We start from the raw sequence: 15,874 nt of genomic DNA, 5'->3' as shown, positions 1-15,874 counted from the left end.
GACAAATGTACACAGCACAGAGACACATATACACAGTACAGAGCCAAATGTACACAGTGCAGAACAACATGCACACAGCAGAGAGCCACATGAACACAGTGCAGAGCCATATGTACACAGTGCAGACACATGTATACAGTAGACACACATGCACACAGTACAGACACGTACACAGCACACAGCACAGAGCCACGTGCACACAGCACAGAGCCATGTGTACACAGTGCAGAGACACAGGTACACAGCGCAAAGCCACATCAACACAGTGCAGAGCCACATGTACATAGTGCAGAACTACCTGTTCACAGTACAGAGCCATCAGTTCACAGTAGAAAGCCATGTGTACACAGCATAGAGCCACATGTACACAGAACAGAGCCACATGCAGAGAGCCACATGTACAAAGGCAGAGCCACATGTACAAGCACAGAGAAATGTACACAGTACACAGTGTCAGTCAAGTGCACACAGCTCAGAGCCACATGTACACAGTACAGAGTCACATGCAAAGAGCCACATGTACACTGTGCAGAGACACATGTACACAGTGCAGAGCCACATGTACACAGTACAGACACACATGTACATAGCACAGAGACACTTGTACAGGCACAGAGCCACATGAACACAGCACAGAGCCACGTGCACACAGTAGAGCCACGTGTACATAGTACAGAGCCATGTGTACACAGTACAGAGCCACGTGCACACAGTGCAGACACATGTACACAGCACAGACACATGTACACAGCGCAGACACATGCACAGACACACAAGCACACAGTACAGAAACATGTACACAGTACAGAGACACGTACACAGTAGAGAGCCGCGTGTACATAGTGCAGAGCCACATGCACACAGTGCAGAGCCACATGCACACAGTACAGACACATACACAGCAGAGCTACATGTACACAGTGCAGAGCCACATGCACACAGTGCAGAGCCACATGTACACAGTGCAGAGCCACGTGCACACAGCACAGAGCCACATGCACACAGCACAGAGCCACATGCACACAGCACAGCCATGTGTACACAGTACAGAGCAACATGTACACAGTACAGAGCCACATGCACACAGTGCAGAAACATGTACACAGTACAGAGACACGTACACAGCACAGACACATATACACAGTACAGACACACAGTACAGAAACAGGTACACAGCAGAGCCACATGTACAAGCGCAGAGGCACATGTACACAGCACAGAACCAGGTGTGCAGAGTCATGTGCACAGTCATGGGTAAGAAGCCACATGTGCAGTCAGGTGTGTGGAGCCATACGTGCACAGTCATGGGTAAGAAGCCACATGTGCAGTCAGGTGTGTGGAGCCATCTGTGCACAGTTGTGGGTAAGAAGTCACATGTGCTGTCAGGTGTGTAGAGTCATGCGCAGTCATGGGTAAGAAGCCACGTGCTGTCAGGGGTGTGGAGCCATACGTGCACAGTTATGGTTAAGAAGCCACATGTGCAGTCAGGTGTGCCGAGTCATATTTGGAGAGTCATGGGTAAGAAGCCAGATGTGCAGTCAGGTGTGTGGAGCCATTTGTGCACAGTCATGGGTAAGAAGCCAGATGTGCAGTCAGGTGTGTGGAGCCATACATGCACAGTTATAGGTAAGAAGCCACCTGCTGAAAGGTGTGTGGAGCCATACATGCACAGTTATAGGTAAGAAGCCACCTGCTGTAAGGTGTGTGGAGGGATATGTGCACAGTTATGGGTAAGAAGCCACATGTGCAGTCAGGTGTGTGGAGCCATTTGTGCACAGTCATGGGTAAGAAGCCAGATGTGCTGTCAGGTGTGTGGAGCCATACATGCACAGTTATAGGTAAGAAGCCACCTGCTGTAAGGTGTGTGGAGCCATACATGCACAGTTATAGGTAAGAAGCCACCTGCTGTAAGGTGTGTGGAGGGATATGTGCACAGTTATGGGTAAGAAGCCACATGTGCAGTCAGGTGTGTGGAGTCATATGTGCACAGTTATGGGTAAGAATCAACATGTGCTGTCAGGTGTGTGGAGTCATATGTGCACAGTTATGGGTAAGAATCAACATGTGCTGTCAGGTGTGTGGAGTCATATGTGCACAGTTATGGGTAAGAAGCAACATGTGCTGTCAGGTGTGTGGAGTCATATGTGCACAGTTATGGGTAAGAAGCAACATGTGCTGTCAGGTGTGTGGAGTCATATGTGCACAGTCATGGGTAAGAAACCATATGTGCAGTCAGGTGGGCGGAGTCATATGTGCACAGTTATGGGTAAGAAGCCACATGTGCTGTCGGGTATGTGGTGCAACATGTGAAGAGTCATCTGCTCTGAGTGACTTACGAGAGTTTCCTGCTATTCTGCTCCATTTCAGACCGGAGTTTGAACACCTCCTTCTCCAGGCTTTTCTTCTCTGCCTTGACCGTGTCTAACACAGACTGCTCTGTTCGAAGTTCTTCCTTCAGTTGCTTCCTTTCTTCTCTCATCCTCTCCAGCTCTTTCGAGCTAAGGTTCACACTGTGAGAGCCAAATCCTTCCTGAGCACGGTAGACACAAGACATGGCACTTAATCCCTCACTTTAATACATGGATGCAGTTGTTCAAAACTGTTTTAAGACTTAATACCAGATTTAACTTTACGCCAAGTCTTCAATTTTGTACTTAGCCTACAAAAATTGTGTAACACTATAATATAAAATATGACTTCATACTGGTATTAGCTTATATACTTTCTAACAACTGGCCCAAGGATCATGGGAAATACACTAATAAGCTATATAGTTACACAGGTACAGTTTCCTACATGCACAATCTACCTCCTGTTCCTTGTCAAAATTCTCCTCTTCTTTATGAAAGTTGTCTATTCTCTCTCCAAGTTTCCTCTCCTACAAAGACAACATGGGGAAATGTAACATACATGTACACACAAATGCAACCCTCACCCACACTGTTTAGCATCTTCTGTGCAGCAGGTAGTTAGATCTTTTCCTCCTTTCAATACAGCCTACCTGTTCCTCTAATTGCTTAATGCTCTTTTCTACTTCAGTTTTTCTTCTCTCCAGTTCTGCAGACTTCCCCCTCAACTCTTCTTCCTGAAAAACAAAAAAAAAAACAGAAATGATTCCAGCTCACACTGAGATGGTACACTGACTGACTTCAGCCCACACTGAGATGCCGCAAGATTTCTGAGATTTCAGCCCAATTCAACATGCCACAATGACTTCAGCAGCCCAGTGAGATACAACACTGACTGACTTCATCCCACACCGAGATGCCACACTGACTTCAGCCCAAATCAAGATGCCCCAATGACTTGATCCCCCTGCTGACTGACTTCAGCCCACACCGAGATGCCACACTGACTTCAGCCCAAATCAAGATGCCACAATGACTTGATCCCCCTGCTGACTGACTTCAGCCAACACCGAGATGCCACACTGACTTCAGCCCAAATCAAGATGCCACAATGACTTGATCCCCCCTGCTGACTGACTTCAGTCAACACCGAGATGCCACACTGACTTCAGCCCAAATCAAGATGCCACAATGACTTGATCCCCCCTGCTGACTGACTTCAGCCCACACCGAGATGCCACACTGACTTCAGCCCAAATCAAGATGCCACAATGACTTGATCCCCCCTGCTAACTGACTTCAGCCCACACCGAGATGCCACACTGACTTCAGCCAAGATCAAGATGCCACAATGACTTGATCCCCCCTGCTGACTGACTTCAGCCCACACCGAGATGCCACACTGACTTCAGCCCAAATCAAGATGCCACAATGACTTGATCCCCCCTGCTGACTGACTTCAGTCAACACCGAGATGCCACACTGACTTCAGCCTAGATCAAGATGCCACAATGACTTGATCCCCCTGCTGACTGACTTCAGCCCACACCGAGATGCCACACTGACTTCAGCCCAAATCAAGATGCCACAATGACTTGATCCCCCCTGCTGACTGACTTCAGTCAACACCGAGATGCCACACTGACTTCAGCCCAAATCAAGATGCCACAATGATTTGATCCCACACTGAAATGCCACACTGACTGACTTCAGCTCAAACTGAGATCATCCAGTTTGAATGGAGAAATGTAGCAATCAGAAGAGAATACTGTGTACATGAAAATCCATTATTGTATAACCTGAAGAACACACAGTAATGGAGTAATTATGAATACAATTACCTGACTGTTATTTCCACTTAAACATGTTAAGTTTAGGGAAGATGTGTGCTAAGGTTCATGGAAATTGGTTAAGTACTTTAGGATGAGTTGCATGGACAAAATCTCAACACACGGAAAAGCATTAATACGCAAAGCCCTAAATGGAGGTGATTATGCAAACCATTACCCGATTGCCGCTGAACTTACGCATACACAACTTCAGATGATAGGCAAAATACACAACTGTTGGCTAAATGCTTCAAGCACAATATTCAAGCACAAGACCAGAAAGGAAAGGATTTCTATGTATTAACATACTGGCACATGTAATATTCAAGCACAAGACCAGTAAGGAAAGCATGTCTGTATTAACATTCTGGTATGTGTAACATTCAAGCACAAGACCAGAAAGGAAAGGATGTCTGTATTAACATACTCTTACATGTAATATACAAGCACAAGACCAGAAAGGAAAGGATGTCTGTATTAACATTTTGTTACATGTAATATTCAAGCACAAGACCAGAAAGGAAAGGATTTCTATGTATTAACATAATGTTACATGTAATATTCAAGCACAAGACCAGAAAGGAAAGCATGTCTGTATTAACATACTCTTACATGTAATATACAAGCACAAGACCAGTAAGGAAAGGATTTCTACGTTTTAACATACTGTTACATGTAATATTCAAGCAAAAGACCAGAAAGGAAAGGATTTCTACATTTTAACATACTGTTACATGTAATATTCAAGCACAAGACCAGAAAAGAAAGGATTTCTACATTTTAACATACTGTTACGTGTAATATTCAAGCACAAGACCAGAAAAGAAAGGATTTCTACGTAGTAACATACTGTTACATGTAATATTCAAGCACAAGACCACAAAGGAAAGGATGTCTGTATTAACATACTCTTACATGTAATATACAAGCACAAGACCAGAAAGGAAAGGATGTCTGTATCAACATTTTGTTACATGTAATATTCAAGCACAAGACCAGAAAGGAAAGGATTTCTATGTATTAACATAATGTTACATGTAATATTCAAGCACAAGACCAGAAAGGAAAGCATGTCTGTATTAACATACTCTTACATGTAATATACAAGCACAAGACCAGTAAGGAAAGGATTTCTACATTTTAACATACTGTTACATGTAATATTCAAGCAAAAGACCAGAAAGGAAAGGATTTCTACATTTTAACATACTGTTACATGTAATATTCAAGCACAAGACCAGAAAAGAAAGGATTTCTACATTTTAACATACTGTTACGTGTAATATTCAAGCACAAGACCAGAAAAGAAAGGATTTCTACGTAGTAACATACTGTTACATGTAATATTCAAGCACAAGACCACAAAGGAAAGGATGTCTGTATTAACATTCTGGTACGTGTAATATTCAAGCAGAAGGCCAGAAAGGAAAGGATTTCGATGTATTAATATACTGCCACATGTAATATTCAAGCACAAGATCAGAAAGAAAAGCATTTCTATGTATTACCATGTGTCAACCTGTCCACTTCACATTAGAAAGCTATGAGAAAGAGATTGGCCACATGAACAAAGGATGACATACAGTGTAAACCCTGGCATCTGTAACAGTGATACAGAGATCATGGAATTTTTACAAGGACAAAACTGATACATATGCAACACTGTGTAGAACCACACAGATCTTACAGCAGGAATCTTACAACACCTAGCCTTTGCATATGCGATTTAGACATACAAGAGGAGGGGTGTGGGGAGGGCGGGAGGGGGAGTAGAGGGAGGGTGGTGAGGGTATTGTAAGGAGGGGGTTTTACTGAGTAGCTAATATATGGGCCATTCGACCTACAAGATACTGGAGCTGGTTCAACGCCAGTCTCAGAGAGAATCCCACATCCAGTGGTCTTTGATGGCTTTGATTACAATATACAGTCCACCGCACTGAGGTGTGAGCTGGGGAGGGGTAGACGTGGGGGGTGGTGGGGTGGTGGAGGTGTGGAGTGGAAGTGGGTGTGAGCTGGAGGTGTGGAGTGGAAGAGGGTGGGGGTGGAGGTGTGGAGTGGAAGAGGGTGTGGGGTGGAGGTGTGGAGTGGAAGTGGGTGTGGGGTGGAAGGGGGTAGAGGTGGGGGGTGGAAGGGGGTAGAGGTGGGGGGTGGAGGTGTGGAGTGGAAGTGGGTGTGAGCTGGAGGTGGGGTAGAGGTAGGGGTGGAGGTGTGAAGTGGAAGTGGGTGTGAGGTGCAGGTCATACCTGGAAATCCTTAACTGCATGTATGATGGGTGGAAATTTGAAAGGCCCTAAATGAGTCAACATGTAGGTTTAAAGTTTAAAGTACTTTTGAAAATGGTGAGTATACAGTATCAGTGATGAGCAAATCTCTTGGTTATGGAAATGTGCATGAACTATACATGTCAGGAAAACCAGACAGACAGTGTGTTAAAATCGGTGAAGAAAATGAAAAACAGGTCAGGATAACTACACAGACTGTGTTAAAATTGGTGAAGAAAACTATAAAGTCAGGAAAACCACATGCACAACTGGTACATCCAGTGGATTCTCCATGAGAGGAAGTCCCATGTATGCTACCCTGGAAAACTCTTTTGCAAGTACATGCGTACACATGTACAGAGATTCTTTCCTTTTCAGTTGCTTATAGAACTGCAGGTACAGATACATGTACATTAACCAGAATTAATGACTTGTCATAACATTCTAGAATAAGGTAATTAAAGTCGAAGTAGGCGTCATCTAATGGACCACTTCAAACTATACAGAAGAATACTTTCATTTATTTGTTTAAATTTTTGTGAAGAGAGTTAATGGTGTTCAAAGATTTGAATTCTAAGATGTGCTTTACAGAATATACTACCTGTGTTTATGAACTGATATACATACTGATCACAAAACTTTTTCCAACTCTAATCACGACACTGGATGGTCTTAACTGGACGTAAGTACAGATTACTGAAATAATGTTCTCAATAATTCCTTCCTTCTAGTGGTTTTCAGCAGTCCTCCTGATGAAGATTACTTCATATTTTAGCTTTGTTTTACTTTAAATCATGTACTCTAGCTTTCGGAAACTTATGCGTGCACACAAATCTTCAAGTATTCAGAACATTGACGTCTAATTTTAGAAGTCAATCTGTAGCATTGCTGGGTACATGAAAATCCATTACTGCACTTGCTACCTAAATGGAAGTAATTATGAAAAATTATGAAAACAATTACCCGTTTGTAATTACATTTAAGCAAGTTAAGATTATAGGGAAGATATATGCTATGTTTCATTAAAATCAGTGCAGTAGTTTGGGAGAGGTATGGACAAATTCTGACCATGTTACACTAAGTCCTAATTACATGTATGATTTCCATTAAACTTAAGCATGCACATTTTCATATGATTGCCAAGGTATATGGTAAGTTTCATCGAAATCAGCACAGTAGTATTGGCGAAGATACATAGAGTGAATGAGTGCTTGTTTGGGGTTTAACACTGTACTTAACAATTTTTCATATGACGAAGAAGGAATCCTTAGAATTCATGTACTGTGCCTCCTTGTTGCAGGGTGGATTTCCACCGCTCTTTTATCTAGTGCTGCTTCACTGAGGCAAGTAAGCTGCCCTGTCCAAACCATTATACTGACACGGGTCAACCAGTAGTAGCACTATCCCCTTCATGCTAAATGCCAAGCGAGCAAGCTGAAACTTCCTCTTTTAAAGTCTTAAGTGTGACTCGACCCAGGACTGACCCTGGATCTACCGCTGACAAATCTCTTAGGAGATAAATGGACAAATTGCAGCATACCCCCCACTAACTTCTTTGAGGGGGTATAACAGACAAAACATTTTGAACATTAACATTACAGGTAATACTTACATCTTCCTCATACTGGTCTAAAACACTTTCTTTCTTGCTCTGCAGTGTTCGTTTCAAGTCATCAAGCTCTTTCTCATGCTGCCCTTGAATCTTCCTACATTCAGCCTTGAACTTTTCTTCCAATAAAAGCTTTTCTTTTTTTTCCTAGAAACAAAGCAGACAGTCTTGCGTATGACATGGTGTCTGCCTTTCCCCGGGTACCGGGTAAATCTCCTGACATAAAGCTGTGGTTAAATAACCAAGAGGTACAACTGTACACATTTTTAAACATCTCTGTTAACACTTCCTACTCTACTTTATCATGTACTCCTCTTATCCTAGTTCCCCCGCAGGTATGTACTCCTCTTACCCTAGGTCATCCTGCAGCTGTTTACTCCTCTTATCCTAGTTCCCCCGCAGGTATGTACTCCTCTTACCCTAGGTCATCCTGCAGCTGTTTACTCCTCTTATCCTAGTTCATCCTGCAGGCATGTACTCCTCTTACCCTAGTTCATCCTGCAGCTGTTTACTCCTCTTATCCTAGTTCACCCGCAGGCATGTACTCCTCTTACCCTAGTTCATCCTGCAGGCATGTACTCCTCTTACCCTAGTTCATCCTGCAGGCGTGTTCTCCTCTCACCCTAGTTCATCCTGCAGGCGTTTTCCCCTCTTACCCTAGTTCATCCTGCAGGCGTGTACTCCTCTTACCCTAGTTCATCCTGCAGGCGTCTACTCCTCTTACTCTAGTTCATCCTGCAGGCGTGTACTCCTCTTACCCTCGGTCATCCTGCAGGCGTGTACTCTTACCCTAGTTCATCCTGCAGGCGTCTACTCCTCTTATCCTAGGCCATCCTACAATTGTTCACTCCTCTTATCATAGTTCATCCTGCAGCTGTTTAGTCCTCTCACCCTAGTTCATCCTGCAGATGTTTACTCTTATCCTAGATTTTTCTTCACATGTTTACTCTTATCCTGAGCTATCCTGTGGATGTTTACTCCTCTTATCTTAGATTATCCTACTCCTCCTATCCTAGTTCATCCTGCAAATCTTTACTCCTCCTATCCTAGATCATGCTGACTGAGGGTTACCTTGGCGATATATTGCTGCTTCAGTCTGTCTATCTGCCTCTCATGCTCCTCTCTCAGCCGGCTCAGCTCCTTCCTCTGTTCCTCTTTAATCTCCTGCCGCCTCTCGTTGAGGACGTCTTCCAGCTGCAGACAAAATATATACCAGTGAGGGAAGGTGTACCTGCAATCCAACTCAAATACAACCATACTGCATGAATGACTGAATGATATAACAGCAACACTGTGTGTCATGTATGGCTGAATGATATAACAGCAATACTGGGTGTCATGTATGGCTGAACGATATAAGAGCAATACTGTGTGTCATGTATGGCTGAATGATATAACAGCAATACCGTGTGTCATGTATGGCTGAATGATGTAAGAGCAATACTGGGTGTCATGTATGGCTGAATGATGTAAGAGCAATACCGGATAGAATGTATGGCTGAATGATATAACAGCAATACTGGGTGTCATGTATGGCTGAATGATTTAACAGTAATACTGGATAGAATGTATGGCTGAATGATATAACAGCAACACTGGATGTCATTTATGGCTGAATGATATAACAGCAACACTGTGTGTCATGTATGGCTGAATGATATAACAGCAACACTGTGTGTCATGTATGGCTGAATGATATAACAGCAATACTGTGTGTCATGTATGGCTGAATGATATAACAGCAATACTGTGTGTCATGTATGGCTGAATGATGTAAGAGCAATACTGGGTGTCATGTATGGCTGAATGATGTAAGAGCAATACTTGATAGAATGTATGGCGAAATGATATAACTGCAATACTGTGTGTCATGTATGGCTGAATGATATAACAGCAACACTGGGTGTCATGCATGGCTGAATGATATAACAGCAATACTGGGTGTCATGTATGGCTGAATGATGTAAGAGCAATACTGGGTGTCATGTATGGCTGAATGATGTAAGAGCAATACTGTGTGTCATGTATGGCTGAATGATATAACAGCAACACTGGGTGTCATGTATGGCTGAATGATATAACAGCAAAACTGTGTGTCATGTATGGCTGAATGATATAACAGCAACACTGTGTGTCATGCATGGCTGAATGATATAACAGCAATACTGTGTGTCATGTATGGCTGAATGATGTAAGAGCAATACTGGGTGTCATGTAAGACTGAATGATGTAAGAGCAACACTGGATAGAATGTATGGCGAAATGATATAACAGCAATACTGTGTGTCATGTATGGCTGAATGATATAACAGCAACACTGGGTGTCATGTATGGCTGAATGATATAACAGCAACAGTGGGTGTCATGCATAGCTGAATGATATAACAGCAATACTGAGTGTCATGTATGGCTGAATGATGTAAGAGCAATACTGGATAGAATGTATGGCGAAATGATATAACAGCAATACTGTGTGTCATGTATGGCTGAATGATATAACAGCCACACTGGGTGTCATGTATGGCTGAATGATATAACAGCAACACTGGGTGTCATGCATGGCTGAATGATATAACAGCAATACTGGGTGTCATGTATGGCTGAATGATGTAAGAGCAATACTGGATAGAATGTATGGCTGAATGATATAACTGTAATACTGGATGTTATGTATGGCTAAATGATATAACAGCAATACTGGGTGCCATGTATGGCTGAATGATGTAAGAGCAATACTGGATAGAATGTATGGCTGAATGATATAACAGCAACGCTGGGTGTCATGCATGGCTGAATGATATAACAGCAACACTATGAATAGTATAACTATCAATATTGTATGAATGACAGAAAAAAAACAGAATGAATGCGAAATGTAATGTCATGCAGATAACATAAAACAACAATAACAGATGCACAGTGTACATGTAAGTGAAGTCTACATTAACTAAAGCCAAGCTGAATATCCAGAGTGACTGAAATGACAACTATAAATGAAATTTTGTTTCAGTCAGAAGAGGCAGCCATGAGAACAACAAGCATGCATACACAGAGAACTCACTCCCTCGTCTAGAACGCTCACAGCACTCGGCTGATTCCTAGCCGCCTCTATTTCCTGTTTCAGAGCCAACTCATTCTGAAGATGAATCTTCTCTAATTCCTCCCGTAGCGCTGCTAACTCCTGTGGGAGGGGGAGGGATAGGTTGAGAACAGGAACAGGTGACAGGTGAACTATGGGAAAACAGCCGCGAGAGAACGAGGGATAGGGGAGATGAAATTAATGTAAATGCCTTAATTAACCCTTCAGACAACAAGTAACTGATGTTAATGGCGCAAAGGGCAGTGGTGGTGGTGTCACTGTATATGAAGACGAAAACATACCTGCTGTCAGAAGACATGAACTGGAACACAACAGTGTTGAAATGATGGCGATAGAGACGCGAGTGGACAAATCAAAACCAGTTATAATAGTCTCTGTGTATAGATCACCGGACAAATAAGATATGGAAATATGGTGAGTCTCTAAACAAAGTGAGAATGGAAAGAAATCATTATTCTTGGTATCTTTAATGTTGATTTATTCGCAGAAAATGCACAATCAACCACCTGCTGTGATTTCTTTGAAAACAGCTATGATCTTACTCTAGTGATCAATAAAGCAAGCCGTATTACTTACGACACAGCTACTCTGATTGATCATATATAAGTTTCACACCTGCAAAACATCACCGAGAGTTGTGTATCACCTTCACACCTGCAAAACATCACCGAGAGTTGTGTATCACCATATTCAATCAGTGACCATCATCCAATATGCATTACAAGAAAAATGCCAGCAACAATGATTAAGTGCCCAGTGTCATAAAATATAGCTGTATGAAGACATTCTCAGAAGCAGACTTTTTGACGATTTAGCATCACAGCCTTGGTCTGTGGCTGACACGTTTGATAATCCAGAGGATAGCCTCGACCCATAGATGTGCTTGTTTCAAAAGAGAGTAAATAATGATGCACGCTTGAAGGAGAAATGTGTTGCCTTCAAATGTTGACCTGAATGGTGGACTCCAGAAATAAACGACGCCATGTCATAAAGAGAAAGGACATAAAAACACACACATACACAAAAAATGATTTTGTTGTGTTTAAATTCTGGAGAAACAAAGTAAAATCACTAATTTTCAAGGCAAAGACTGATTATCAGAATTTTTGAAATACAAACCCCAATACCATCAAAGACTTTTGAAACCACCTTAGAGAACATCTGCCTTCCAAAGCAAACCAGGTAACTGATCACCTTCTCATCAATGGTGTATACTTCTGATCCTAAGGATATGACAAATGGCTTTGACACCTAGTCTGTTGTCAGACGATTTGCGGCAAATACTGAACAAGATCACACTGAACAAGATCATACTGAAGTCTTAGAGAACCTGGAAAAGTTTGTGAAAAGTCAAAAACAAGATGGCATTAACTTTGTCATACCTCATATATCTGTCAGTTTTGTTCAGTTTTTCCTCAAATCCGTTGACAACATGGAATCTGTGGGTTGAGATGGAATCCAGGCCCGAATTGTAATGCTATCAGCAGACATTTTTGCTCTGACTAGTAACTACAGGCCAATAAGTGTTCTGCCTATGTTGTCTAAAATGTTTGAATGCCATGTTCATAACTACTTGATAGATGATCAACTCATATGGCAAACAGTCAGGTTTCAGGTCATTCCACTCATGTCAAACGTCTCTTACGTCTCTAATAGACTAATAGAGTGCACAGATCGAAAAGAAACATCTTATAGGCTTAGTTTTTCTGGACCTGAAAAAAGCCTCTGAGTTGGTGAACCATAAACTGCTTCTACAAGAAGTTCCATATATACTGTATGGTATACCAGATAATTCTCTGTGTATACTGAAAAATATACTATAAATCCTTTCTCAGTGAAAGACAACAGACTGCTTGTTTTAGAGTCAGAGAGTACACATGTGTCCGCTGGGGTGCCACAAGGCTCTATTCTTGGTCCCCTCTCATTTCTAGTGTATGTAAATGACATGTCTGTTAGTACTGTTGATTGTGAAACAGAAATATTTGCTGTTTTTCTTATCAGCAAAATCTGTAACAGAGCTAGAACAGAAGGTAAATCGCACTGTAAATAGCTCGTGTACTATGACCAGGATGTGTCCCAATGCAGATAAAACAAAATGTATGTCACTAACAACTCATCGGAAACGGGCATATCTTTAACGACCTTACTTGAATATTTCATTTAAACACCTACTTAAAAATGTCAGTGATGAACAATTATTAGGCGTTACTCTTTGCAACCATCTATCTTGGCACCTACATGTCAATAGACACATTCGAAAAGTTAAAAGTAAATTACATCTTTTGGCCACAAAATTAAGATTTTTTCACCCTTAATGGCTCGAAAACAATTTTACCCTAGTTTTGCCCTACCATACTTGGATTACTGTATTACAGTTTGGGGCAACTATGTGAATAAGATTTGTCAAGATCAGATGGATTGCTAAAAAGATCTATGTGCCTTATTTTGGACAGCAATGCCAGTTTTAGTCTAACATGGTTTACATGGTCAAACACCTCCTTATATCTCCTGTATTTTTTCTGTGTGCGAACCAGCTAAAAGATCACATTCTTGGCAGATTTTAAATGTACCTTTTGCAAGAACAGACATTTTACAACTTTCTTTTATTTTAATGGATTTATCTCCATGACTGCCAAGTATGTAAAAATTGAAAGTATTTTATGTTAGCCATGTTAATGCCTGCATGTATTATTTGCATGCTTTTACAGTATCACTGTTTGTTTTACCATATATGTATAGCCTATATTTATTGTTATCTCTTGTTACTCGCACTCGACCCTTGAAAAAACAGGTGTTACACGCACTAAGGCCATCAAGCTGAAAGAAGTAGCATTATTATTATTATTATTATTATTATTATCATAGAAACCCCTTATCAACCACAGCAACTGTTACCTGCATAAGAGTCACTCTTACCAACCAGACTGACTCTTTACCTGTACAGGTATGCCTAACCAAACAGAGTGACTTTACGTATACAGGTATCCCTCACCAACCAGGGTGACTTACCGGTATAGGTACATCTGTCCCCTTATACAAACATAGCATTTCTTACCTGTATGGGTATCTCCTAACGAGACAGAGTGACTGTTACCTGTATATGTATCCCCTAACCAGAATGACTGTTACCTGTACACATATCAACTAAGCAGATATAAGCATCCTGTACACACATCCCCTAACCGAATATGTGTATCCTGTACACGTATTCCCTGACCAGATTGACAGTTACCTGTACACGTATCCCCTGACCAGATTGACAGTTACCTGTACACGTATCCCCTGACCAGATTGACAGTTACCTGTACACGTATCCCCTGACCAGATTGACAGTTACCTGTACACGTATCCCCTAACCAGATTGACAGTTACATGAACACATATCCCCCAATCCAGATTGACAGTTACCTGTACACATATCCCTCAACCAGACTAACAGTTACCTGTACACGTATCTCCTAACCAAACAGAGTGACTCTTACCTGTATATGTATCCCCTAACCACACTAACAGTTACCTGTACATGTATTCCCTAATCTAACAGAGTGACTCTTACCTGTATACAGTTACTCTGTTGTATGTCTATACAGGTAAGCGTAATTCTGTTTGGTAAGTGTTGCCTTCTTGCATCTGTGTGACAGTGTTACATTTTTGTCCCAATGTGACAGGTCTGTAGAACGAGATGTCTGTGTGACAGTCTTACCTTCTCATGAAAGTGTGACAGACCTGTCCCTAAAGATGTCTGTGTGACAGTCTTACCTTCTCATGAAAGTGTGACAGGTCTGTTCCTGGAGGTGTCTGTGTAACAGTCTTACCTTCTCATGCCTGTGTGACAGGTCTGTCCAGAGAGATGTCTGTGTAACAGTCTTACCTTCTCATGCCTGTGTGACAGGTCTGTTCCTGGATATGTCTGTGTAACAGTCTTACCTTCTCATGCCTGTGTAACAGGTCTGTTCCTGGAGATGTCAGTGTAACAGTCTTACCTTCTCATGCCTGTGTGACAGGTCTGTTCCTGGAGATGTCAGTGTAACAGTCTTACCTTCTCATGCCTGTGTGACAGGTCTGTTCCTGGAGATGTCTGTGTAACAGTCTTACCTTCTCATGTCTGTGTGACAGGTCTGTTCCTGGAGGTGTCTGTGTAACAGTCTTACCTTCTCATGCCTGTGTGACAGGTCTGTTCCTGGATATGTCTGTGTAACTGTCTTACCTTCTCATGTCTGTGTGACAGGCCTGTTCCTGGAGATGTCAGTGTAACAGTCTTACCTTCTCATGCCTGTGTGACAGGTCTGTTCCTGGATATGTCTGTGTAACAGTCTTACTTTCTCATGTCTGTGTGACAGGCCTGTTCCTGGAGATGTCTGTGTAACAGTCTTACCTTCTCATGCCTGTGTGACAGGTCTGTTAATGGAGATGTCTGTGTAACAGTCTTACCTTCTCATGCCTGTGTGACAGGTCTGTCTGTAGAGAATTCAGCTGTTTCCTATGCAGTGCTTCCAGCTCCTCCTGTGATGATTCCTGCTCAATCCTGTACTTCTGCTTCAGACTCTCCAGCTCTGCTTTGTGCTCTTCCTCCAGTTTTCTCCTCTCTACACACACAGCTTCCTCTACCTGAAATATCACAAACACACTACAGCTTCCTCTACCTGAAGTCACACAAACACACTACAGCTTCTCCTACATGAAGTCACACAAACACATATACAGCTCCCTCTACCTGAAGTCACACA

General features: G+C 42.2%; 1 protein-coding gene across 1 annotated transcript in view; it reads right to left on the bottom strand.

Moving 5' to 3' along the window:
* Nucleotides 1–15,874, bottom strand: part of LOC135462195 (centrosomal protein of 164 kDa-like) — a 77,383-nt gene that overhangs the window by 34,667 nt on the left and 26,842 nt on the right. The window contains 7 exon segments of the mRNA XM_064739595.1: nucleotides 2,337–2,530; nucleotides 2,810–2,878; nucleotides 3,002–3,085; nucleotides 8,051–8,194; nucleotides 9,119–9,241; nucleotides 11,109–11,228; nucleotides 15,579–15,755. Of these exon segments, the coding sequence (XP_064595665.1) occupies nucleotides 2,337–2,530; nucleotides 2,810–2,878; nucleotides 3,002–3,085; nucleotides 8,051–8,194; nucleotides 9,119–9,241; nucleotides 11,109–11,228; nucleotides 15,579–15,755 (911 nt within the window).

This window comes from Liolophura sinensis, chromosome 1, assembly GCF_032854445.1.
Source record: "Liolophura sinensis isolate JHLJ2023 chromosome 1, CUHK_Ljap_v2, whole genome shotgun sequence".
NCBI lineage: Eukaryota > Metazoa > Mollusca > Polyplacophora > Chitonida > Chitonidae > Liolophura > Liolophura sinensis.
The sequence above is the reverse complement of the archived record's forward strand: the minus strand, read 5'-3'. Positions and strand labels throughout refer to the sequence as shown.